General features: G+C 38.5%; 2 protein-coding genes across 4 annotated transcripts; one reads left to right on the top strand and one right to left on the bottom strand.

The window, feature by feature from the left end:
* Positions 1 to 315: 315 nt before the first annotated feature.
* AP4B1 (adaptor related protein complex 4 subunit beta 1) lies at positions 316 to 17,228 on the bottom strand. Of its 2 annotated transcripts, XM_081322872.1 has the most exons (12): positions 17,041 to 17,216; positions 16,531 to 16,669; positions 15,204 to 15,360; positions 10,545 to 10,769; positions 10,003 to 10,133; positions 9,294 to 9,441; positions 7,661 to 8,157; positions 6,506 to 6,589; positions 5,113 to 5,216; positions 3,586 to 3,793; positions 3,006 to 3,290; positions 316 to 1,594 (listed from the first exon to the last, which is right to left on the bottom strand). In XM_081322872.1, exons 3-12 carry the CDS (start codon positions 15,314 to 15,316, stop codon positions 1,170 to 1,172), a joined length of 2,220 nt encoding a protein of 739 aa, XP_081178998.1. In that variant the 5' UTR covers positions 15,317 to 15,360; positions 16,531 to 16,669; positions 17,041 to 17,216; the 3' UTR covers positions 316 to 1,169. The 2 variants fall into 2 exon arrangements, with proteins under 2 accessions (XP_081178998.1, XP_081178997.1); XM_081322871.1 differs by lacking the exon at positions 16,531 to 16,669 and having other exon boundaries at positions 17,041 to 17,228.
* A 296-nt stretch (positions 17,229 to 17,524) lies between these two features.
* DCLRE1B (DNA cross-link repair 1B) lies at positions 17,525 to 25,456 on the top strand. 2 transcript variants are annotated; one of them, XM_081322757.1, is made up of 5 exons: positions 17,525 to 17,738; positions 19,760 to 19,959; positions 20,164 to 20,329; positions 21,022 to 21,204; positions 23,548 to 25,456. In XM_081322757.1, the coding sequence occupies exons 2-5, from the start codon at positions 19,771 to 19,773 to the stop codon at positions 24,666 to 24,668; spliced, it is 1,659 nt and encodes a 552-aa protein (XP_081178883.1). In that variant the 5' UTR covers positions 17,525 to 17,738; positions 19,760 to 19,770; the 3' UTR covers positions 24,669 to 25,456. The 2 variants fall into 2 exon arrangements, with proteins under 2 accessions (XP_081178883.1, XP_081178882.1); XM_081322756.1 differs by having other exon boundaries at positions 20,965 to 21,204.
* Positions 25,457 to 25,883: the final 427 nt, after the last annotated feature.

Raw genomic sequence — 25,883 nt, 5'->3', positions numbered from 1 at the left:
AAGATCATATCAGCTCTGAAGGATAGAATGATTGATTTGGTTGCAGTTTTATCATGAACAGTTATTAATTTTTAACCCTAGTTGTAATGCATGATTAGCCCCCAATTTGTTGGAAATGAAATAGCATCTAAATGGAAATAAATCAATACAAATATTTTAAAGAAACCACCTTGCTTCTCCATTCACTTAGCATCTACATCAAGCACTTGCACAATTAAGTTTAAATAATAATAATTTTAGTCATAACAAAACTCCAGGCTTGCGAGTCCAGCTGCCCAGGACCTCACAGCCTTCTCTGCAAGGAGCACCTTGCTCCAAAAAAGGTTTAATTAGTATCTGTTGAATTTTGGGCCATGTTAATTCACTTTGAAAAAAGATATCAGCCTTTATGATTAAAGTATAAGCTCAGAATACATTCAGAGAAGCAAAGAGTGGACAAAAAAAATGAAAGAAGGCAATCTAATTTTTTTGAATAATGTATTTCTTTCTTTAGTTTTTCTTTTATTACAATATCAAAATTCCCCATCCTGAGAAACTATTTTAGATGCATACAAAACATTGACTGCAGTTATCAGTTGAAGAACAATGGAAAGGGTGTATGTGACATGAATGTATATGAGTGACATGAATGTTTTATTGTTGTTTTTATTGATTTTATTATGAGATATTCTATTTAAAACAGGTGGCCATATGAGTTCAATAAATAAATTTGAGATTAAGCAGAAATAAAATTATAATTGCTATTTCTATTTGCAATTTACTCATATGTTCATATCGTGGAGAGGAAATTTGTACTTGGTTTAGAAAAAGCTGCACAAAACAATTTTTTCCACAAGAGAAAAAGGTTAGAGGGAATATTGCAAACACATTTTCCAAACACACAAATCCTCCTTAATCTACCTTCATCCTGAAATCTCAGGTCTTCCTATTTTACTTCTCTAGATATATAAAGTTCCCTTTGTCTATAAACACGATCTTATTTTGCCTTTCAAGGCTGGTTGGTTTCTCTGCATTATCTTTCTAAACATTTGCGCTAAAAGTTATGCTGTAGAAAGCCTTTACTGACAATTTGTAAGAATGACAGCTTCATTAAAGAATACAATAAATAAACCACATACAAAATTGCTAACTCTTCCTGCCTATGACCAACACCAGAAATTGGGAAAAAATCAGGATGTCAGGCCTGCCACAGTCTCCAGAACTGTCTTCAAGAGTGAGACAAATGCCTGCAAGGCTTCTAGCTTGTTTTCGGTCTGCTTCACTAACATCTGCATCTCTGCACTTCCTGTCTCCAGCAGCAGCTCAGTTAGGAAAAGGCAGCCTGTGTCATCCTGTGCCCCTAGGTAGACTTTCCATGACTGTGAACCAGGCTTGCTCACTGCAATAGTCTGAATATGGACCATCTGCAGGGCAACCTGCAACGTCTCTGGCTGAACAGTTTCCTGCCAAGGAATGGCTTGCTGGCAGCCAACAGCCAGGTTTAGCCATGTCCTCTCAAACTGCTCTGTAGTCAGACATATACTCGATATTAAGGTAAGGCTACTGGAACTGGCAGTAATAACAGGGTCATTCTCCTTTTCCAACATCAGTGGTACTGAAAAAGAAAGAAAAGCCATATTATTTACTATTTATTACATACATTTGTGTATCATCAAATTATCATGCTCACAGAAGTTTGCAGCAATAACATCTATTAAAACACAACACTAAACCCATCCTTCTAATCCTCCCTATAAAATGCATTGTACATTAAAATCAAAATCAAGAACCAAAAAGCAACCCAGATTCACCATTAGTGTTGTAAAGACTATCTGAATAAACTAATGCTGGCAACTTTGCAAATACCGAGTACCTCGGAGGGGGGAGCTATTCCACAATGTCAGGGCCATGAATGAAACATATCCTAAGAACATATGCAGTGCCCTTCTGAATTGGATCCCTGCCCCATCTAATCTGTTCTCACAGTGCCCAACTAACTGCATAATGAAACTCACTAATCTCCCAGTAGATGGCTACACTCTTTCTCTGGCCCGATCTTTCATTCTCATGTAAGAAGGGGATTCTCAAGTGTATCTACAGGTGGACCTTGATTTACAACCACATTGCAGACTGAAATTTCCATCATGAGTATTGTGGTCCTAAGTCAAGTTGGATCCGATTTTACAACAATTTTACAATGGTCATTAAGTGAATAACATGGCTGTTAGGTAAATCCAGCTTCCCTTATGGATGCTATTTGCTGTAAATCAGCAAAAGTTGTAAATCTTGATTGCAGGATGTTGCAACTGGCTGTAAAGGCAATTGGGTTGCCAAGCACCTGAACTGCGAGCATGTGGGGTGGTACAATTGTAATTTAAATCCTATCATAAGGGTGTCTAGTCCAAGAAGGACTGTAATTACCACATCAGCCACAGTTGAGTAAAGGCTCTACTGGCCATGGTCTTGACCTGGTGCTCTAGTGCAGGAAAACCCCAGTTCAAGGACCTGTTCCTTCAGAGGAAATATAATTTTGCCCAAAACCAACCTCAGAACTGACATCATACTAGATTGTTTGCACAAGAACAATAGCTCTCTCTTGCTGGGACTCTGAGTCTGTTTTGTCAAATCCAGTCCTTCACAACCTCCAGAAAATAAAAAAGGACCCCTACTGCATCTCTTGAGGTGACAACCTACAGCTGAACAACATCAGCGCATGATGACATCTCACCTCAAACTAAAAGATGAATCAGTTTTATATAATTGTTAAATAATATGGAAGAGAGAGCGAGCCAAGCTCTGTGGAACTTCACAGTGGAGGAATTACTATTAACAGTATAAACTGAAAGATGCTCAGCAGGAACATGAGCATTACAATTACAACAAGCTTAGTATCGCCTACTAAGCAAAGAATAACTTGTCAATCAGATACCTAAAAGTACATTTTCCAGTGAAGATTCTGGCTGTCATTAGGAAAAGCGAGCACAGGAAGAGTAAGAAAGTAACTAATATCTACATGTGTCTCTCACCTTTGCCTTCTCTTTGGCTATCGTCTGTGCCGGAGTCTGCACAGGGGAGATCAACTACCCGCCTGGCCGTCATAGCTGCCCATTGCTCTTTGCCATAGACGAACGCCAAGGTATTAAAGTCAAGGACCCATTCGTTAATGGAACTTCCAGTCTGCTCTTCTAAAAAGCGGAGAGAACGATCCGATGTTGGGCTGCACAGAATTCCTTTGGTTTCTTCCACTCCAACTTGTAATAGACGATAGTAAAATAATGCACGGTCCCGAACTGCCATGTCTTTTTCCTCCTCTGGATCACAGACACAAACATTTGGCAACAACAACAAAAATAAGCAATTACCTCACCTGGCTTTTAGTGATGCATTTCCAAGAGCTCTCTCCCAAGCCTTCCCTCTCTCCCTTAGAACCTGTTAAGATATCTGAGACTAGCAGTGCAGACAGAATAGAAAAATACTTGCGATAAATCTAAAGAATTTTAGACCAAGATTTATTTATTTGTTGGGCATGCTTTTCAACAGTAACTATAACTGTTGTCTTTCATCTAATTCATGACATAGCAACCATCACAGAAGTAACAGACTTACCAATGCAATAATAAAGTAATCGACCCAGAGTATCCTGACATTCAGCAGGACGTGCTATGAACAGCCGGGCCACAGCTGTCAGTAGTTCCAGCTTGACAACTGAGAATGGTTCTGATTTTACATTCTCCACAAAATCTTCTAATATATAAGGGGCATTGGGAACTCTTTCTCCATGTACACCCAGAAGCCAGATTAATGCTTGCTTTCCCTAAAAAATTAAACCATTAAAACATTTGGCATTCAGTACTGTGGAGAACAATTCACATACCAAACCTCCATGTTAAGGACATTACAGGTAGTCTTCGACTTACAACAGTTCATTTCGTTCAAAGTTACAATGGCACTGAAAAAAGTGATTTGTGACCGTTTTTCATAGTTAGAACTTTTGAAGCATCCCCATGATCATTTGATCAAAATTCTGACGCATGGCAACTGGTTCATACCGTGTTTTCCCAAAAGTAAGACCTACCCCAAAATAAGCCCTAATTTGATTTTTGGGAGTGGGCCTAATATAAGCCCTACCCCCCAAATAAGCCCTAGTTTTGGGGCAAGGCACACACCTAAAAATCAAGCTAGGGTGGGGGTGGAGGGGTAGAGTTGGCCCACTTGCCCCACACTGACTTACCTTGTAGCCAGGCCTCTCCTCACTGGCCACTTTTTATCCAGAGTCCACAGGCCTGCATTTCTCAGTCGGAGGCCTTTCTGGAAGGCCACTGCAGCCGAGAACCAAGCTATGGATTGAATCCATAGCTTGGTTCTACAAGGCCTCTGCAGTCAAGAACCAAGCTATGGATTCAATCCATGGATTGAATCTACGGATTCAATCTATGGATTCAGTCTACAAGGTCTCTGCAGTCAAGAACCGAGCTATGGATTCAATCCATAGCTCGGTTCTTGACAGCAGAGGCCTTGTAGACTGAATCCATAGCTCAGTTATCAGTTGCAGAGGCCTTCTGACTGCGAAATGCAGGCTGGAGCTCCATTCTCAGCTGCAGAATGAAGCTGCTCCTTTGGCTGAAGAAGAAGTGGGCTGGCTGGGCAAGACTGTTGGTGAGTGAGTGAAAAAGAAACCCCTTGAAAATAAGACCTGGTACCTCTTTTGGAGGCAAAAAAAATTAAGACCCAGTCTTATTTTAAGGGAAAGACTGTACTTACGTTGATTGCTATGTCCCAAGGTCATGTAATCCCATTTTGCAATCTTCTGACAAGCAAAGTCAATGGGGAAGTGAGTTTCACTTAACAACCAGGTTACTAACTTATCAACGGCAGTGATTCATTTAACAACAGGCAAGGAAGGTCATAAAATGGGACAAAACTCAACAAATGTCTCACTTTACATAAATTTTGGGCTCAGTTGTGGTTGTAAGTTGAGGACCACTTGTATTTGAACAAATAGGAACATTTATTATTGTTTTCACTAACAACTCACATATATACAATGAATGCATACTTTTTAAAAAACTTTCAGCTTCAATTTTAGATTTCATCAACAGTATAGAGGAGATTACAAAAGGTGTTCTCTGTTACCTCACTGTCCTGGATGATCTCTTCACAGCCAGACAAAGACTGGGCCACACACGTTATGCACTGTGGACACAACCATACTAGATCTCGGAACACCTGCACTACAGCTGTAGTGAAATAGATAACAACATATTTAGAGTATAACACTGTTTGGTCCAGATGATAACATCTTAATACCATCAAAACCAAAGTGGAGTTTTGATGGTATAGTTTAAGATTAAGGAATAGTTAAAACAGAATTTGCAGCTAATAAAATTAAAATGCTATAAAATTCTAGCAAAATGTATTTTCACTATTTACCTAAAATACAATAAAATGTTAGACCTGCCTTTGAAGGACGACCCATGATTAGGATGCTGCCACTAAAAAGGCCATGTCTGATTCCCTGACCATCACAGAATGCAAAACAGTGATTGAGGTGATGGTACAGCTGATAGAGAGAACCATACAAAAGGAAAAAGGTCTCCAAAAATTATTTGAAGTTCTATGGAGAATTATAACTGATACTAATACCCAGAATTGCTTTCAGAGTTGAAGTGGAAGCCCATGGTATTTTAAAATGGGTAGCACAGAAAAAAAATGGCAGTTTACGTCTTTGCAGCAGCAAAGAATACCTTTCTAGTCAGCCTGATAGAAAATAAATAGCAGAAACCTAATCTGGATGGGACTAAGGCATATGATCTGTGGCCAAATCTGCTCTCTCCAAGAACGGACAGCTATATATGTAAAACACTCTTAGCACTGAGTAATCACTTGGCTGTCCAGGAATTATGACAAATTGAGGAGATTTTGAAACTGCAAATCTGGCCCTTTGAAAGATGCAAATTCTTCTAGAATAGATTGTTTTTCCCATTCTGAAGTCTATTTTTACTGAGCAACATTTTTATCTTCTACTGATTAAGTTTCTCTTACCAATTCAGAGTTGTCAGGAAAACAAATGGAGTCAAAGTGAGCAAAATTACTTTTAAAAGATCTTAACGCATCAGTAATTAGAAAGTGAATATCTGGTGTATTAACACCCTATACAGTGGTGGGATTCAAATATGTGAACAACCGGTTCTCTGTGTGGATGCCACTTCCGGAAGTCCATTTTGGGCCTGGGCAACAAAAAATTAGCTACTGGTTCTGTGAACTGGTGCGAACTGGCTGAATCCCACCACTGATCCCACATGATTTGGGGCAGTGTCTCAATGAAATATTTATGTCATTTAAACACAGCAGTAACTATAGGATTGTGCTTTTCAGATTCAAAGTCAAAAAGGTGATTTGGAATAGCTATCAGTGTCCTTGTCACACCTGTTGACGTTCCTTAAATTAAGATTAATTAAATTAATTAATTAATTCTAAGTTTAGAAAAAACTATGTCAAATATGAACTAGAAAGTCCGGAATAATACCTGATGTTATATGTTCTTGCTTCAGCTCAAGAAGTTCTTTTAGAATCCTAACACATTGTTCTGAGTAGGTTCTTGCAATTTTTCCTAAAAAACAACAATAACAAAAAAAAACTAAACACCCCCCCCCAATATATATGACCCAAAGTTCTCAGGATTGCTTAATAATTCCTTAACCTAGAAAGAACGATCCAGCAACACAGGTTGATATTTCTAACACTAATTCTCAGTACAGAAGTACAAACTAATCTTATGCAAAATGGGACAGAATGGAACAGTTTGGGGAACATAATATTATAGATGAGACAATTCTAAGCTGGTTATTGGACCACTTAAGGAAGAGAACATGAGTAATTTCCATATGTTAAGCAATAATACACCAAACTGATAATCAATAAACACATTCAATATAACTGAATGAAATGAACTGCTCACTGAGACATTAGATTTAATCTCACCTTTAGTTTTTTACAATTCAATGCAGCACTACGCATTCCTCCTGTTGCTTCCTATTTTCCCACAACTATCCTATGAGCCAGATTGAGCCAGTTTCCTTGCCTTAACAGAAGACTAGAACTTATGATTTCTCAGTTTCTAGTCCAGGACCTTAATTACTACATCAAACTACAATAAAGCAAACAATATTAGGTGGTAAGGCAAACAACATGCACCTTGATATGCATTTTGTGACTACAGTAATAGTTGTCTTAAGATTTCTTAAATTTTGGAGTCATTTTATATGAAATAAAGACTAAAGCTTGTACGCTTTTAAAATGGAGTGGAATTTACTTTTGAGAAAACATACTTTCTTGGTTATTGTGAGTGTAATAATTTGTGTTTTCAGCTGGAAAGGATAATAGCGAATATGTTCACAAGACTGGTGTAACTTTAAACTGCTTCATTTTCTAGTTTGACCAAATTTTGCTTCTTCTGTCTTTGAAGCTTATTTTTTGTTCTAGAGAAAATTGTCCTATCCACACCTGTAAAGACAGTCATATTCTTTTCTAGCCAAAAGAAACACTACCAAATGCAGAATTTGCAATATAATTGCAGGGGAGAGGGGTGTTGTGTTATATTTTTTACATAGGCATTACAACTTTGGTGTACATTTATTTGCCTGTTAGAGGTCTTTCATTAGAATCCTAGTAGTCCACTTACCTATGGAAAATATTGCTGCCCGAGCAAGCTCTGCTGACACATCAGTGCAATAATCTCTCAGTTCCTCCAATATATGCTGAACATTTTCATCATTCACCAACTTGCACAGCACCTCCATTTTCTGGCACTTGATATAATGCGGTTCCGAGTAAGAACAGAAGAACTTCTTATATTGGCTACTGAAATGGCCAGGAAGGCTGTCTATTATCTGGCGTACATGACACAGAGCAGTGAAACAGAGTTCTCTACTCCCAGATGTGCATGCTGTTAAGAGTGGACCTTTAACTCTTACAAGCACATCTGCCTGGACATGTGGGTAATCTCTAGCCAGCACCAAGAAAAGTTTTGTGGCAGCCATCACTACACTGGAACTGCTATTTTTAAGGTATCCATCCAATAAATTAAGGATATCAAAAAGCTCTTCTTCACAGCGGGGTTTGTATCGCAGCAGAAAAGTCAATACCTCACTCTGCCCCCATTGATCCAAATCTGGCATCCTACAGAGGAGAAAACAAACACAAATGGTGATGCAGCTTTGCTCTCCCAATCTGCAGGCCACTTTTTCCATTACTTCATCAGTATTAAACTTAAATATGTGAATCAGTAAGATGAAATGGAGGGATTTGATCAAACACTACTAAATCATATACTTTAAGTAAATTTGTACTTCGCCCTCGACCTGCAGATCTTTCAAAATCTTAAAGAGTAATACAAATATATATTTGAATGACAATCTCCCTTAAACATAAAAGATGGGAGAATGACTTTGAGTCAATTAGTCTCCTTCAATCCAATCAACCACACAGCCTTGTTATTGTGGGGAAGATAGGGAGGCAGGAGCACGAGGTGCATTAACCTTCTCATATAGATACATAATTTTTTTCCCCTTCTGTTCGATGGTGTCCAATAGATATAAATGAAAGATGGGATAAAATGTATTAATAACAATAATATCATATCTGCTATGTATGTCCTTATAAATCCGATGAGCAATATTATCAATGAGCACTGGGCTTACAAGCTGACCAATTATTTTATTTAAACTGTATATAATTGCAAAGGATCTTTTATATTAATACTCACATGCTTTAAAGCCAAAACTAGGAAACAACTCTGCAGAACAAGTAATTACTTCAGCTACCACCATGTAAAAATGAAAGACCTTGGACGATATTACTTCACATGAACCGAAGGTCTTTTCCATGGTGGATTCCAATTTATTTATTTAATACTATTTAAGCATTAATACTAATTTAGGCATTCCCTGCTGAGAGAAGTTTCCTTCTTCTTACCTAGATGCCAGCAGGTTCTTTCTGTTCAAGTAATCGTCTACTATTTGCCTGCTTTGTCAAAGTCTTGAAATAAGACTTCACTATTCTGGTATTCTCCCACAAATGTGTTTTTGATTAATTCATAGTGTATTTTAATTAAACATTTATTATTATTATTTATTATTGTTGTTAGCTGCAATGATTGGCTTTTTTTGGCAGAAAGGCAAGTTATAAATTCAATAAATTAATAAAGAAAATATTAGCATTAATTTGACAAGCATATGGTTTTCACAATTCAAAACACAAAGGACAGTGGAGAACGGTACCTCTAGTTTACCCAAGAATTTTGGAGCGGAATGTACCTGTTAAGAAGATGGTGGGCAATGGGTTTGTTGATGACAACTCCTCCTTCATGTGCCAGAATTTCCTCAAGAGCCCTCAGACAATTTACCACCACAATAGGATCCTGATCCCGAAGCAAACTATATATCTCATTAACTAGTGCACCATCTGCAGAAAACATGTCAGAAAGGAAGTCAGAAATATTTCCCCCTTTCATCTGAAATAAAATACTGCTTTTGACAGGACATATACAAACACAAACAATGATCATTTAATGAAAACAATCTGGATGTTCCCCACTCTGTTGTTGTTTAAGAGACTGGGTCTTTACCCAGGCTTTTGGTGAGGAAGAGCCAGACTCCACACTTCACTGAGTTTGCCATCTTTTATCTTTGTTTTATGGATTTTATTGTAATTTATTTGACTGTTGTAAGCAACCCAGAATTATTGAGACTTGGGTAGCATGCAAGTTTAATAAATATTAAATATGAGATTGCTGAGAAGGATTTCTGGCAAATAATTATGGGGCAAGATAGGAAGAACTACATCCAGCAGAATGTGTCTTCTATGAAGGGGAGATCGCCACACACTATATACAAAGTAGAACTGTTACAGCATTCAAGCCTAACTTTCTCTTTATAACATCAAGACTATATGCCACATATTTATTCTAATATGAATGGAGAAGTGGAATTGGAAATAGAATAGAAAAAAAACATGTTTATTTACCCACTTCACAGTCCCCTTGGAGTTTCTGCATCTTTGCACATCCAAGAACTGCTACTCTCCTTACATAAGAAGCTTTATCTCGTAGACCATTCAGGATTGGCTGCTGAATATATTCTTGTATGCCAGGCATCCTAGGAACATTGTAGGGCTATCAATCTATAAATTCTCATAAACGCTCTTATAAGTTGATGCCCTCAACCCTTTTAATAAATTATTATTAAATAGCTGTATTAGGTTTCATAGATCAGATAGCAAAATAGCAGCCCAAAATAGCAGCTATAATTCAAGGGAAATTCAGTCCTGACCAGCAAAACAGAAAGCTCTTCAAGTGTGTTTCACTTTGAAGAGCTTTCTGGAAGGAAGTGCTATTTGTAGTGATGTATTACTGATAAGAATTAGATTCAAGACAAAAGAACTGAAAGCCCATCGTTCAGGTCATGAGCTATTGATCAGTAACCTCTACACTTGAGTATATTACATAATATATCTTTCTCTCATATGTGATGGCTGTGAAGGTCAAAGCAAGCATGACATTCTCTTACCTCAGACTGCACATGCTGCGCAGGGCCAGACCCCTAACCATAGGGTTGGGGTCTGAGCAGTCTTTGCAAAGAGTATTGATAGCTAAAAGTGCTAGATCAGGCTTCAGGGGAGCATACGTACACATGTACAAGTACACTAGCTTCTTCTGAACAATGTCTATAGTAGCACTAGCTTTAACCATCTCCATAAAAACACTGGACACATCTACACCTTGGGTCATGTGTCTGCAAGAAAAAGATAAGAAAAATATAGATAGAACAATCAATATCTTATATTAATCTACCTGAAAACCCAAAAGATAATTTTGTAATGATTATAGTCAATGATTAAATCATTACAAGTTGTCACTCAGAATGTGTGTATATACTTATGCAAATACATTCCAAGTTTCATTTGTATTCCACCTCAGTGCACTAGGTTAACTGCAAACACAGTCCTTCATCACAAAGCCTAAATTCTTTATCTGGAGCGTTTTATGCTTACTTTTCACTACATATTACATATTTGGCATATTTTACTTCTCTGTGATCCTCCACTTTCCAAAGTATCAGAAAAGATAAATCAAGAAATATGAAATATAAATGTGTCGATTTATATACATTCTTAAGCCTAGCTATTCAACATCAGGTCAAAAAAGAATATTTCAACAGTTTTCTTCGAAAGCATTTATTAGCTACATTTTTGATAGAAGAATGTAAGGAGAACAGAATTCACAATTAAGCTAATGTATATCCATAATAATACAATGTTTACCTAATACTTTATATACTTTGAAATATATGGACAACAGTTAATAAAATTTGACAAACCAGGCGGTAACTTAGAATTTTCAATTAATGAGAGAATGTTTCAGTGCCCTGAATATTTCTTTGACCTCTTTGAAGGTAGCAGAAAGTTTTTTTAAAGCAACATTTGCAAAAATGAAAACTATACATGAATTTTCATGTACAGATTATAAGATTATTTTATTTATAATTGGCTAAGATCCACAGCACTAGTGCTTTGCACGCTAATGTTTTGCACTCTTGAAAACTAGGTTAATCTACTGAGATGTACCAGAATTTTCTCAAAAGGATTGAAAAACTAAATTCAAGTAATGTGATAACAGAAGGATATTCTTGTCAATGGTTTTCTTATATACCATTATCAGAAAAGTTTAAAGTGGATAAAATACATTATGGCTGTGAACAAAGTAAAACTGAGTTGGAAATAGAATTTTGTACTAATGACGACCCCTTCATGGATTACTGCCTTGTCGTGGCGAAGGGGCTTGCGTAATTCAATGAAGCTATGAGCTATGCCGTGCAGGGCCACCCAAGACGGAAAGGTCATAGCAGAGAGTTCTGACAAAACGTGATCCGCTGGAGAAGGAAATGGCAAACCACTCCAGTATCTTTGCCATGAAAACCCTATGGACAGTACCAAAAGGCAAAACGATATGACGCTGGAAGATGAGCCCCTCAGGTCGGAAGGCGTCCAATATGCTACTGGGGAAGAGCAGAGGGCTAGTACTAGTAGCGCCAGAAAGAATGAAGCGACTGGGCCAAAGCCGAAAGGACGCTCAGCTGTGGATGTGTCTGGTGGTGAAAGGAAAGTCCGATGCTGTAAAGATTTTTTCTCCATAGGAACCTGGAATGTAAGATCCATGAATCAAGGAAAGCTGGACGTGGTCAAACAAGAGATGACAAGACTGAACATCGACATCTTAGGTATCAGCGAACTAAAATGGACAGGAATGGGTGAATTTAATTCAGATGACCATCAGGTATACTACTGCGGGCAAGAATCCCTCAGAAGAAATGGAGTAGCCTTCATAGTCAATAAAAAAATAGGAAAAGCAATACTGGGATACAATCCTCAAAATGACAGAATGATCTCAGTTCGAATCCAAGGCAAACCATTCAATATCACCGTAGTCCAAGTCTATGCCCCAACCACCGGTGCTGAAGAGGATGAAATTGACCGGTTCTATGAAGCCCTACAGCACCTTATAGAACTAACACCCAAAAATGATGTCCTTATCATCATGGGGGATTGGAATGCTAAAGTAGGAAGCCAAAAGATAAGCGGAATAACAGGCAAGTTTGGCCTTGGAGTACAAAATGAAGCAGGGCACAGGCTGATAGAATTTTGTCAAGAGAATACGATGGTCATAGCAAACACTCTTTTCCAACAACCCAAGAGACGGCTTTACACATGGACATCACCAGACGGTCAACACAGAAATCAGATTGACTATATGCTCTGCAGCCAAAGATGGAGAAGCTCTATACAGTCAGTAAAAACAAGACCAGGAGCTGACTGTGGCTCAGACCATGAGCTTCTTGTTGCAAAGTTTAGGCTTAAATTAAAGAAAGTAGGGAAAAGCGCTAGGCCAGTCAGGTATGAATTAAATCATATCCCTGTTGAATATACAGTAGAGGTGACAAATAGATTTAAGGAATTAGATCTGATAGACAGAGTGCCTGAAGAACTATGGACAGAGGTTCGCAACATTGTACAACAGGTAGCAACCAAAACCATCTCAAAGAAAAAGAAATGCAAGAAAGCAAAATGGCTGTCTGAGGAAGCTTTGCAAATAGCTGAGGAAAGGAGGGAAGTGAAAGGCAAGGGAGAAAAAGAAAGATATGCCCAATTAAATGCAGAATTCCAAAGAATAGCTAGAAGAGATAAGAATGCCTTCTTAAATGAACAATGCAAAGAAATAGAAGAAAACAACAGAATAGGGAGGACCAGAGATCTTTTCAAGAAAATTGGAGAGATGAAAGGAACGTTTCATGCAAAAATGGGCATGATAAAGGACCAAAATGGCAGGGACCTAACAGAGGCAGAAGAGATTAAGAAGAGGTGGCAAAATTACACAGAAGAACTATACAAGAACGAGCTTAACGTCCCTGATAATCACAATGAGGTGGTCACTGACCTCGAGCCAGACATCCTAGAATGTGAAGTGAAGTGGGCCTTAGAAAAGCTGAGCAACAACAAAGCTAGTGGAGGTGACAGTATTCCAGCTGAGCTATTCAAAATCTTAAAAGACGATGCAGTAAAAGTGCTACACTCAATTTGCCAGCAAATTTGGAAAACTCAACAGTGGCCACAGGATTGGAAAAGATCAGTTTACATTCCAATTCCAAAGAAAGGCAGTGCTAAAGAATGTTCAAACTATCGCACCATTGCACTCATTTCTCATGCTAGTAAAGTTATGCTTAAAATTCTACAAGCTAGACTCCAGCAGTATGTGGATCGAGAACTACCAGAAGTACAGGCAGGATTTCGAAGAGGCAGAGGAACTAGAGATCAAATTGCTAACATACGCTGGATCATGGAGAAAGCTAGAGAGTTCCAGAAAAACATCTACTTCTGCTTCATTGACTATGCTAAAGCCTTTGATTGTGTGGATCATAACAAACTCTGGCAAGTCCTTAAAGAGATGGGCATACCAGACCATCTTATTTGTCTCTTGAGAAATTTATATGCGGGCCAAGAAGCAACAGTGAGAACTGGACACGGAACCACTGATTGGTTCAAAATTGGGAAAGGAGTCCGGCAAGGCTGTATACTGTCGCCTTGCCTATTTAACTTATATGCAGAGCACATCATGAGAAAGGCAGGGTTAGATGAATCAAAAGTTGGAATTAAGATTGCCGGAAGAAACATCAACAACCTAAGATATGCAGATGATACCACTCTAATGGCAGAAAGTGAAGAAGAACTAAAGAGCCTCTTGTTGCGGGTGAAGAAGGAGAGTGCAAAACTTGGGTTAAAACTAAACATTAAGAAAACCAAGATCATGGCATCTGGCCCTCTCAATTCCTGGCAAATAGATGGGGAAGAAATGGAGGTAGTGACAGATTTTATTTTCCTGGGCTCCAAGATCACTGCAGATGGGGACTGTAGCCAAGAAATTAAAAGACGCTTGCTCCTTGGGAGGAAAGCCATGTCAAATCTAGACAGCACACTAAAAAGCAGAGACATCACCCTGCCAACAAAAGTGCGTATAGTCAAGGCTATGGTCTTCCCAGTTGCAATGTATGGCAGTGAAAGCTGGACCATAAGAAAGGCTGAGCGCCAAAGAATTGAAGCCTTTGAACTATGGTGCTGGAGAAGACTCCTGCGAGTTCCTTGGACTGCAAGGCGATCAAACCGGTCAGTCCTAGAGGAGATCAATCCTGACTGCTCTTTAGAAGGCCAGATCCTGAAGCTAAAACTCAAATACTTTGGCCACCTAATGAGAAGGAAGGACTCACTGGAGAAGAGCCTAATGCTGGGAAAAATTGAGGGCAATAGAAGAAGGGGACGACAGAGAATGAGGTGGCTGGATGGAGTTACTGAAGCAGTAGGCGTGAGCTTAGATGGACTCCAGAAGATGGTAGAGGACAGGAAGGCCTGGAGGAACATGGTCCATAGGGTCGCGATGGGTCGGACACGACTTCGCAACTAACAACAACTAATGACGAACATATTACTAAAACGTATAAACATTATACATTTGCATTATTTATTTTTAAACTTTATAATTTTGTTACACTATTATGAGAACTATCTAAAACAATTATTGCACGTATCAATTATTTAAAACTTCCAGCATTTCAAAAGACCAACTATAATTGACAGAGTACAAGAGGACTGTAGCATAACACAAGCATCTCAGAACAGACCTGATTACTCGTTGGATAACATTCCTATAGCGAAGATGGTCAGTTTGCACATGAGGGTTGGACAGGGCTCTCTTCAGCTCCTTCACTGTATCCTCTGAACCAAGGTACGGCATTGCTGAGATTCTAAACCCTTTGACAGCACTGACTGTTGAAGAACCTAGGATAGCAGTCACAAAGGATGGAGATAGTCACAGAGAGAAAACTGAGCATATCATTTGCATTCCGTTCTGCCTCTTTCAATCTCGTTTTATCTTTTATGCTTTTCTTAGAACAAGAGATTTTTATTTATTAATTTGTATCCTGCCTTTATTAGGTTTACAAATAACTCATGGTGGTGAATATATCCAACCCACTTTTTTCCTCCTATTTTCCCCACAAGAACAACGACAGTATGAGGCTTCATGGCTAAGGTGGAACTTTAACTCATCTCCTGCTTTCTAGCCTGGTGCCTTATTAGACCAAACTGGCTCTTATTTTTCAAAAAGTTGCTAATTTCATTATGACAGCAACAAGCATGGCATTTTAGCAAGGAACAAGCTGACAAGTCTCTGTTCCAAGCTTATAGCAAATAAAATACACTAAATATAAGAGATGTAATAGGAAGGTAAGAAAACAATAAGACAAGAATAGTAGCATATAACAAATGACTAATTACACTTGGTTTCTCTAGGAGCAGCTACATTATTTACTATACTGTAAAAACAATAGAAGATATAAACAAAGCCAAACTAACAAATTTATTATCACTTTTTGGTGAATCACTTTTCATCAGATGAAAAGGTATTAAATCCATAGTTAGGTGATACATTAACTGCCAGTCCTCGGCTTACAACCATTTGTTTAGTGACTGTTCAAAGTTACAACAGCACTGAAAAAAAGTGATTTACAACTAGTCCTTGCACTTACAACTCTTGCAGCATCCCCACAGTCATGTGATCAAAATTTGGGCACTTGACCACATGTACGCTGTTAAATTCTAGTAACTCTTCATGACACAAGATACTGGTAGATAGGTAGGTAGCTAGGTAGGAAGGAAGCTAAATAATTAAATTTGTTATGCAATGTACAATTATGCCAAACCAAAATGAGGGCAGTACAATGAATACAGTCACTGTGTCATACCATTGTTGGTATGAAACTACAAATTTAGTCTTAGGCACAGGAAACAGCTGCTTTCCTAGCTCTGAAAACACAAATAGATAAATTATTTTGTTGATGGTGATACCCACCAATGCTTTGGCCTGGCAAAAATCAAAACATTACAATCTCTATCTAAGCAGGCAACTATAAAATAAATGGAGTGAATGCACTTGAAAGTCCAATTTACCTCCGTCTTCGAAGGGAATCAAGTTCTCGAAATACAGAGCTCTAAGTGCAGGAAGACAACACTCACGAAAATGCCTCTAAAATTCTATTCTCTTTTAGAAGCTGTAATACAATTTTTCGTTCCTCAAATTAAATGACAACTGGAATTAAAATGCAGGGCAATTTATTTATTTGGCAGTCACATAAAGGTTTACGTTAACATCATTGTAAAACAGTTCCGGAGGCTTTTTAGCTTAATATCCCGACGCGCTAAGGAAGAGGGAGGATCGGAAAGCAGAAAAAACCTGATATGCTGCAGGGTCCTAATACTCAATAGTAGCCCGAAGTATCATTATATGAATTATTATTAATCTACAGCGGAGTAGACGGGAAGGTTATCCCGAAGAGCCGCAGCCTCCTTTTTTTCACCGCCCCCCCCCCCGTAAGCGAAGACATCCGCTCCATTTTCTTCGCAATGCAAAAGAATCCTGGTTTAGTCGCATTACAAACACTACGCAGGCTTTGCTGCTACCTTTTGCTTGAGGAAGGTTACTGTTGCCTAGTCACTGTTCTGCAAAAATCCAGATTTTTCTACTGTTTTCTTATTTTCTGTCCCTATAACAGTTTTTCCAGAAAACAAAAGAGAGGCGTCAAATGCACCCTGAAAGTTTTGTCTTCTCACCATCTTCTCATCAATCTCATTTTTGTACGCCTATTGGCCGAGTGATGTTTCTGACCTCGGTAGCTTTAAAACGTATAGACTTCAACTGAGGAATTCTGGGAGTTGAAGTCCACACATCTGAAAGCTACGAACGTTGAAAAACAGCGGCTCACGACGGGAACCGTCAGATAAGAACTATACTGCGCATGAGCTTCCCGGCCCTGTCGATAACGGGCATGCGCTTATTGTCTTGGTTTGCGTTCTCAAACCCGCGGCCTGACCAATTTTTTTTTTCCTTTTCGCGGAGAGTACCGCGCATGCTCGTCTGTCGCGATGCCTTACGGGTGAGCGGGTGTTTGGGTTCTTCCATTCTTCGGCGGGAAAAGTTAGTACTGCTTGTGAACTACGTTTGAAAAGTGGTAGGACTGTCCTAACTGCAGAGGAGAATAGAGCTCTCTAATTCCCCCGATTGGGACGCTCCACAAGTAGACGTTTTGCATCTGGGAAAGGAGAACCGTCAATTTCGGCTTCCTTCTCTTTCCTGTGCTACAAGCCTAGGACAGATCACAGTAAGCTTCCACGCTGCTCAGCAAAATGATTTAGGGAAGGGACAGGGGTGGACTGAGTTCCAGAGCAAAGTTTCTTTGCAGTGCTCGATGAGTCATAAAGCAGCAATTAAAAAGTGCCGACCGCGGGACCCGCAAACGTTTTCTGCGCTGGACCAATTTCTCTATAATGTCAAGGTTTTACTGTCACATGACATTTAGGCTATTTTTCTTTAAAAAGTACTTGGGGATTTCCTGGATGTCATCTCAAACGCTACTAATAATTCATAGAAGAAGAATGCTGTAGGGCAGGGGTCCCCAAGCCACAGAGGTCCTCTGTGGGCTGCGGGCCACTACCGGGCCATGGCCTGTTGGCCACTGTGCCGTGCAAGTGGCTAGCCAGTGCGCACGATTGGGTGCACACACCTCCCCATTGCGCGAGCGTCGCACAGGTGCTGCATCGCATGGGTGCTAGTGTTGCCGCAAGTGTCGCGCAGGCCTTAGCATCGACGCAAGCATCACACGTGCGCACTCGCAGCCTGTTTGCATGTGTGCATACACACATAAAGGAGCCTTTCCCTCTGGGCCACCAACCTAGAAAGGTTGGGGACCTCTGCTGTAGGGAGACAGCCAGTTGTGTTTAGTTTAGCTTAAGATGAGCACTAGGTGATGGTGAGTTCCTGTGCCACCTTAGGCACAAAGCCAGTTGGGTGACCTTGGGCCAGTCAGTCTCTCTCACCTAGGAAGGAGATAAGGGCAAGGATTTCTGAAAAGCCTTGCCAAGAAAACTGCAGGAACTATTTCAGGCAGATGTCCAGTGTTACAGTAACTATGACTTGAAGGTATATGCACACACAAAAATGTTGTAGAGTCCACAGTCACTGCATTGCCTTCCTGTCATAGTCCACAAATAGTTGTAGGGTTTATGTAATAATATGCATCTGGAATAAACAGGGAACATCTGATATGTATTGCACAGATACAGCCCTTATGTCAAATTGAATGTGTCATGAAACACAGTAATTGAAGTCCTAATGTAGAGAAGTCCTAATGTAATAGCTAGGTGTTGTTTTTGCAGGAATCGTATATTTGAAGGGACCAGTACTAAGAAATGTAATAGGGCTAAGAAAAAGGTAGTAAACATTTACAGCCCCCAAATCAGGCTAGCTGGCAGTTTTAACCACAAGAGTTCGCACATAATCTAGAAATAAACTGCTTGTTTTGGTTTATGCTTATGCATCTAAGTTCCAAGAAAGCAGGAACTGTGGGTTAATTTAATTTAATTTAATAATATTTCTATACCGCCCTTCTCCCGAAGGACTCAGGGCGGTGAACAGGGCAAGAATAAAAATACAGGATTACAAAAGTTAAAAAATAATTACCGTATTTATTGGCGTATAACACGCACTTTTTCTTCCTGAAAATAGGGGGCAAATGATGTGTGCGTGTTATACGCCGATATAATGTTAATGACCCATAGTAAATACCGCACCTTTTTAAAATGAGGTGCGTGTTATACGCCGATAAATACGGTAAATACATGCCCATATACTAAAAACAATTAATACATCTTAAAACCCCAATAAAATAACAATAACAACCCCCCCAATCCCCCATCAGGCCAGGCCAGCTTGTTCAAAAAAGTATGTTTTTAGCTCGCGGCGAAAAAAAGGGGGGAACTAGGCATTCCGGAAAGATTGTGAACTGTGTGGGATGACATGGGAGGGACTTGCGTTTGGGCTGAGGGAATAAATGCTGCTGAAATGTACTTGCTAGCCACCCGCTCTTGCAAGAACGTATTTTTCAATAAACTGCTTGCTGCTTCACTTAACAACTTTGTCAAATTCTTGGAAACTGAGTGTGTTTCTCACACAAAATGCTAAGTAAGACAGCATGCTATTTTGCTTCATTAGCTTAAGCTAAATAAAATTCTTACTGCCAGTGGGTATCATTTCCTCTTTTTTTATAAGTTTGGAATATTACTGATGCATGAGTTCATCATTTCTCAGTTTTTTTTAAGTATTCAAATTTATTCGTTTTTATAGGAGCTGGAGTGATGAATGGGACTCTGATTGCAGGCACACCCATTGCGGTGGATTTTTGGAATATCAGGAAAGCTGGGCAGGCTCGCTTGTTCTTTCTTTCTCACATGCACAGTGACCATACTGTGGGGCTTTCCAGCACCTGGAACCAACCTGTTTATTGTTCACCTGTTACAGGACAAATTCTACATCTCAGGTTGAAGGTACAACCTAAGTACATGTAATTGTCCTAATGTTTCTCTTAGTCATCTCTTCGTTATTGTGGTGTTGCTGAAATGCACATTCTGACAAACCTTTCTAATATTCATAATGCTGGGAAATGTAGTTCAGCATCATTTAGAATGCTACTCATTTTATTATCTCTTTGCAAAGTCTCACACTGATTCTGCTATGCCTTTGTTTGGTAGGTAGCTAAGCAGTGGATCCGTCCTTTGGAAGTGGGAGATAGCCATGTTGTCGCTTTGGATGAAATTGGCAGAAAGACCATGACAGTGACCTTGATAGATGCTAACCATTGCCCTGGATCTGTCATGTTCCTTTTTGAAGGGTACTTTGGTGCCATCCTCTACACAGGTATGAACTTCCTTGTTTTTGAGAAAGAGGTGAAGTGCATTTTAGATTACAACTATGATTGTCCTTCCAATAGAAGAGAGTATATGTTGCTGAGTGTTGAACTATGAAGTGCTTGTTGCTCTCAAGCTTGGTTGTTTGCTTGTAAATGATTCTTTACTTAACTCGGTAATATGATCAGTCCTAGTGAGTATGGGGTTTACTTTTGGTTTATATACAGCACTGTTAGTGTCGGTGAAGCTGTGGTTTTCTCTTTGAGAGTTTCAAAGACTCTACATGATTTTCCCTTGTAGTATAAGTTTGTCTGAATCCTGACAATAATGTGTTTTCAGTTGCTTTTTTTGTTTTTTGCTCTTTGGTGGCTAAAGCAAGCTCTAAAAGTATAGCCTCTGATTTCTGTAACAGCAGAATGAAATGGTATAATGTCTGAAGTTCAGGCCTGGATGTGGAATATTGAATTTTAAACCCACCTTGTATCAACGTAAATTCAGTAGTTAGCTGTAAGCTAGTACTGCATTTGACTGTTCACTAATTTTGCAAGACTCAATGAAATATGAATTACATATTGAAAAATGCCTTAGAACATTTACAACATTGCTTCCTTCTGCAGTAACTAAAGATATTTATTCTTAATTTAGGCTTCTGCTTCCCAGGAACATTTTTCCCTGACAGTCCCATTATATCTGTCTTACCAGGTGATTTTCGTTACAATGCTAACATGCAGCAAGATCCAGTTCTAAAGAACTCAAAGCTTATTAACTTCCTCTATCTGGATAATACTAACTGTCATCCTGAAATTATCTTACCATCCCAGGAACAGGCCACTGAGCAAATTAAAAAGTTGATCAGGGACCACCCTGATCATCAGGTGAAGATTGGTAAGAAGATCTATTTTTTCAGATCTAATTAAATGGAAAGAAGTTGTGGAGCTTGTTCTCTGATATGTGAATCCTTATGTTCAGGTGATTGAAGTGGCATGGCAGATTTACAAAGACATAATGGTATGGACCTTTTTTTCCTTTTCCACATACAAGATGTAATGTACAGATAGAGTTCCTTACCTAGCATAGGCCATTTCTTATAATTTAACAAGTTTTGTTTTGTAAATCTCTCCACACCTGTGCGTAAGTTACTTAGCAAGCTTTATGGACTGCATCAATATTTTATTATATTTTTATTCCACCTTTGCTCCTTTTATATGTAACTCAAGGCTGTGAATATACATAATACTCCTTCCTCTTATTTTCCCCACAATAATAATTCTGTGTGGTGTGTTGGGCTAAGAAACAGTGATTACCTGAAAGTCACCTAGCTGGCTTTCATGTCTAAAGCAGGACTAGATCTCACAGTCTCCTGATTTCTAGACTACTGCCTGTTGGGAAACTGCCAGTCAGGCAAGGAGGACGGATCAAGCAGGGAATTACCCTTGAGTTGCTTTACAGCTGCAAGAAAACTAGAACTGTTCCCTCCCCCTGCCCCCCCTCCAGGTTCTATGGACCCTTATCTGATTGCTGCCAAGAGAGGGCAAGCAGTGCGGAGAGATTCTTGTAGTATAGGTAGAATACAATAAAGTGGTCAGTTTGAATCCTTTGTGTATGGATTTGATTGCTTGTACTTGACAGCAACTTAACCACCACACCACACTGTCTATATTAAAACACTTTTTTACTTTGAGTATGTTTATGTTGATTGCTACTTATGATAATTAAGAGAAAAAAAAAGACAGCATGAGCTCCTTAATCTAATGCCTGTTGGGGATTGTGGGCATTCCTTCCTCTAAATACAATGTTTCCCCTTAAAAAAATTTCTTAGCAAAGACTCACCTATCTTGTTCCCAAGTGATGGGAAAGAATGTTCAGATTATTCCCCAAGTAATATCTGCTAGTGACAATGCTTTATTTAAAATAACACTGGCAAGGGTCAACTCTTTGAATTTGTGACCAGGGGACTGATAAGATATTCTACCAACCCATCTCCAGTTGTTTATATGCCTTGTCTTCTAAGAAAAGCATAAAAAGGTTATAAAGGCCTGGCCACTTAGAATCTCAACATAACATAACTTTCATTATATTTATTGTTTAAAATTTATTAATATTTATTCAGTAAAATTCTTGTGGCATTTTACCCTAGTTTGAGCCTATTCTCTTTGAATTCTTTTGGCTTTGGTTTCTGGTTGGCTATGTAGTGCTAACCCAGATAATCATAGCAAGTTTACACCAGAGGTGCACAACTCAAGAAATCTTCCCCATCTCCAAGCCTCAGAAGCAGTGCTTTTTCTTTTTTTTGAAAAGCTGCCTCTCAATTCTAAATTTTAAGGGTCAGGGAAAATCATTAAATACATGTATGTAGAGTAATCAAATTATCTATCCTTTTTTTGATACTTAAGTCCGTGTTGATTCCTGACTGACAAATCCCTGCAATTGTCTTGGCAAGATTCAGAAATGGTTTCCCATTGCCTTCTTCCTAGGGCTAAGAGAAAATGACTGGCCCAAGGTTATCCAACTGCCTTTGTGCCTTTGGTGGGATTAGAACTCAAGTCTCCTACTTTTTACTCTGATCCCATAACCACCACACTAAACTGATTCTATCTTATTGATTTAGGTTAAATTGTATGAATGAAAAACTAACAGTTTTTTCCCTGGCCTTGATTACTTTTTTGAATGTGATTGCTGGTACATCTGTCAAAGTCCCTGAGTTGTTGGGCAACCCTGGTTCATAGGGGGCCTCCAAAGGAGAACATGGAATTGATTTAATGAATTCAGGATTTGGAGAAATCTTGTCTTTCAAGGAAGCAGAGATTACAGCATTAATTTATTTCAATATTATTTTAGTCTACATTTAACTATTGCTAATTACCATTATTGCATGCCCTCCAATATGCCCCATTTATACTCCAGAAAGATGGAGTATAAATATTTCCTCAAAGTTACCTATGAAAATTGAGCTCATCTAATAATTAATGTGGAAGATGGTTGAACTCCATAAAATGTGAATATATATCAACAATGGTAAAACACAGTTACATAAAGTTGCCTGGTGATTCATTAGCCATTGGAGGAGGAACCCACCAAGGAAAGGTGTAATGTTCCAGATTTTTGAAGTCTTCCACTGCTAAGCCTCAATTATTTCAATAGTTAAACACATTCTATTCTGAAGATTGAATTACTGTAGTGTTAGGCTACCTAACACTGAAATGCTAACTGGTATTTGTTATCTTTTAGGTACATATAGCTTGGGAAAGGAATCACTTTTGGTGGAACTGGCCCAAGAATTTCATACATGGATTGTAGTGAGTCCTCAGAAGTTGGAGCTTATGCAGCTGTTGGAGATTGAGGATGTTTTCACTTCTGAAGAAGGAGCTGGATGGATTCATGCGGTGGATTTTTCAGAAATCTGCAAAGAAACAATAACCAACTGGAATCAGAATCATCCAACCATAGCTATTCTCCCTACCAGCAGACCGGTGAAAATCAAACATCCTAATATGTATGTTGTTCCTTATTCTGACCATTCATCTTTCCAAGAACTATTAGAATTTGTAGCTTGGCTAAAGCCCTGCTCCATTATCCCTGTGGTAAAGAATAAGGCATGTCAAGTATATTTTCAACAGTACTTGAGCTCTGAAAACTATTCACTTCTGGAGTCTAAAGTTCCAGAATCAGTTAAACAAGTCATAGAAAACAAGAAAAAAGAAAAGCCGATAAAACTACTAAAATTGCCAGCCTCTCACCATGTTCCAAGGGGAGTTTGCTTTGACTCTCCTGAAAAATGCACTAGCCAGATGTACTATGACCCTGAAACAGAAATTTCTGAGCAGTGCTGCCCAGAATCCACAGACAGAACTGAGTCTTATTCTAAACAAGAACACTTTCTTCAGTCTCCACAGCGTGAAGAAAAACAGGAAGAAATAATACTAGAACCACCAAACCTTGAGAACCAGAGAGCACTCCCTGTGGTAGAGTCAGAAAACATGTTTTCCACCAAACATCAGCTGAAGGACATTGATAATGAATTTAAAAAGCATCAGACAGTTGTAACATCAGCATGCATACGCACTTTTTCCAGTGACAGAAAGGATGCAATCTCTACTCTAGGAAGAGTTCCTTCTTCCTGTGAGAACAGTGACTGTCCTGCTCAAAGAGTCTTGGACAATGATGTCTTCTCGGCAGCATCACAGACCGCTCAGATTCACAGAGTGGCCAGTCAACAGATTTTAAAAGACCTTTTTCAGGAATATGATTTAGCTCCGTTAAATATCTCAAAGCGGAAGTCTCTAGAAAACTTTGATTTGCAAGTGGAAAACTACTTAAAAAGAGGAAGAGTATCAGTAGGCATAGAATAATAAAAACTTGCATTCTGGACAAGAACTTGCAGGAAAAAAGCAAAACGTCTGATCAAGGGCCAAAAGGACAGCTATGGAATAATAATCTGATTTTCAAGTGAGGCATATCTGCGTCCTTCACCCACCTGCTCCAGTTACCCATTAAAATAAATCCTGTCTGATAATTAATTCATTTTGATAAAAAGTGAACCTTCAGTATTCACTGCTTGTTTCTACACTTTTTCGAAGGTTTTCTCCTATTTTTTAGGGCTGATTACTAGTATTAATTCAGCTGATAAATCATAGATCCCTAAATATGTAAGTTTCCCTGCATAATTGGGTTGTTTTTTTAACTTGGGCAATCTGTCCTATTCACTGCTGAAATCTTTCCTGTGAATTAAAGGCGGTCATTTGATTGTTGACTCAACAATATTCCTGAGAAAGGAAACGTACATGGTTTGTCAAGGATATATTTATATTTTTCCTAATAAAATTTTAAAATGAAAATAATTTTTTTCCTGGGCGTTTTAAAAAGTAGCAAACTGGAGACTTGATCATGAAAAACTGCTTCTGAATTAAGAAATGATTTATAGTGCATTGGTAGTATTTAAATGTTAAAATAAATTAATGTTAAATTAAAATAAATACATTAATTCTCAGTAGGATCTGACACCAAGGTTTCACTGTAACTATAATTCATTTAAATTTAAAATATTTACTACTTTGTTCATATTAATAGATATTTTTACTCTGGTGTAATTTTAGATACCATGCTTAATATAAATTAGTGTTTATATTATACTTTAATATAGGCCACATCCTGAATTTTATATTTTATATATTAGATACTAGTTATTTTACAAATTTATTTTAATTCTTTACTCAATTTTATTCATCTATTATCTGTACTTGTCTTCGACCACAATAAATCAAATTGAAAAGATTGTTTTCCTTTTAATGAACATTTATTAAAGCTAGTGCTGAGTTGTGCCAGTTCCCCAAATCTCTAGGTACACTTTTAAATATTAAAGCAACAACATATTAATTTGTACAATCTTATACTGAAGCTATAACAACTTTTCTCAGATGGTGCTGCCACCAGAGTCAAAATACAAACCATCAGATTTATTTCTACAGGGTTTAGAGGTTGTTTTTTTAATCATCTAAAATTACAGTAATTATGGATTAGGATTTGATGAGATAGTTATTGCTGGACTGTTGGTTTGATCTCCGACC

Source organism: Vipera berus (genome assembly GCF_964194415.1).
Source record: "Vipera berus genome assembly, chromosome: 3".
Taxonomy (NCBI): Eukaryota; Metazoa; Chordata; class Lepidosauria; order Squamata; family Viperidae; genus Vipera; species Vipera berus.
The sequence above is the reverse complement of the archived record's forward strand: the minus strand, read 5'-3'. Positions and strand labels throughout refer to the sequence as shown.

Coding starts and splice junctions, on each gene's coding strand:
- AP4B1 (XM_081322871.1), bottom strand. CDS start 15,316: ATGCCGTACCTTGGTTCAGAGGATACAGTGAAGGAGCTGAAGAGAGCC. Junction 10,770..15,203: donor GTTATCCAACGAGTAATCAG/GTCTGTTCTGAG, acceptor TTTTTCTTGCAG/ACACATGACCCAAGGTGTAG. Junction 6,590..7,660: donor GGCAGCAATATTTTCCATAG/GTAAGTGGACTA, acceptor GTTGTTTTTTAG/GAAAAATTGCAAGAACCTAC.
- DCLRE1B (XM_081322756.1), top strand. CDS start 19,771: ATGAATGGGACTCTGATTGCAGGCACACCCATTGCGGTGGATTTTTGG. Junction 20,330..20,964: donor TGGTGCCATCCTCTACACAG/GTATGAACTTCC, acceptor TTCTTAATTTAG/GCTTCTGCTTCCCAGGAACA. Junction 21,205..23,547: donor TGATCATCAGGTGAAGATTG/GTAAGAAGATCT, acceptor GTTATCTTTTAG/GTACATATAGCTTGGGAAAG.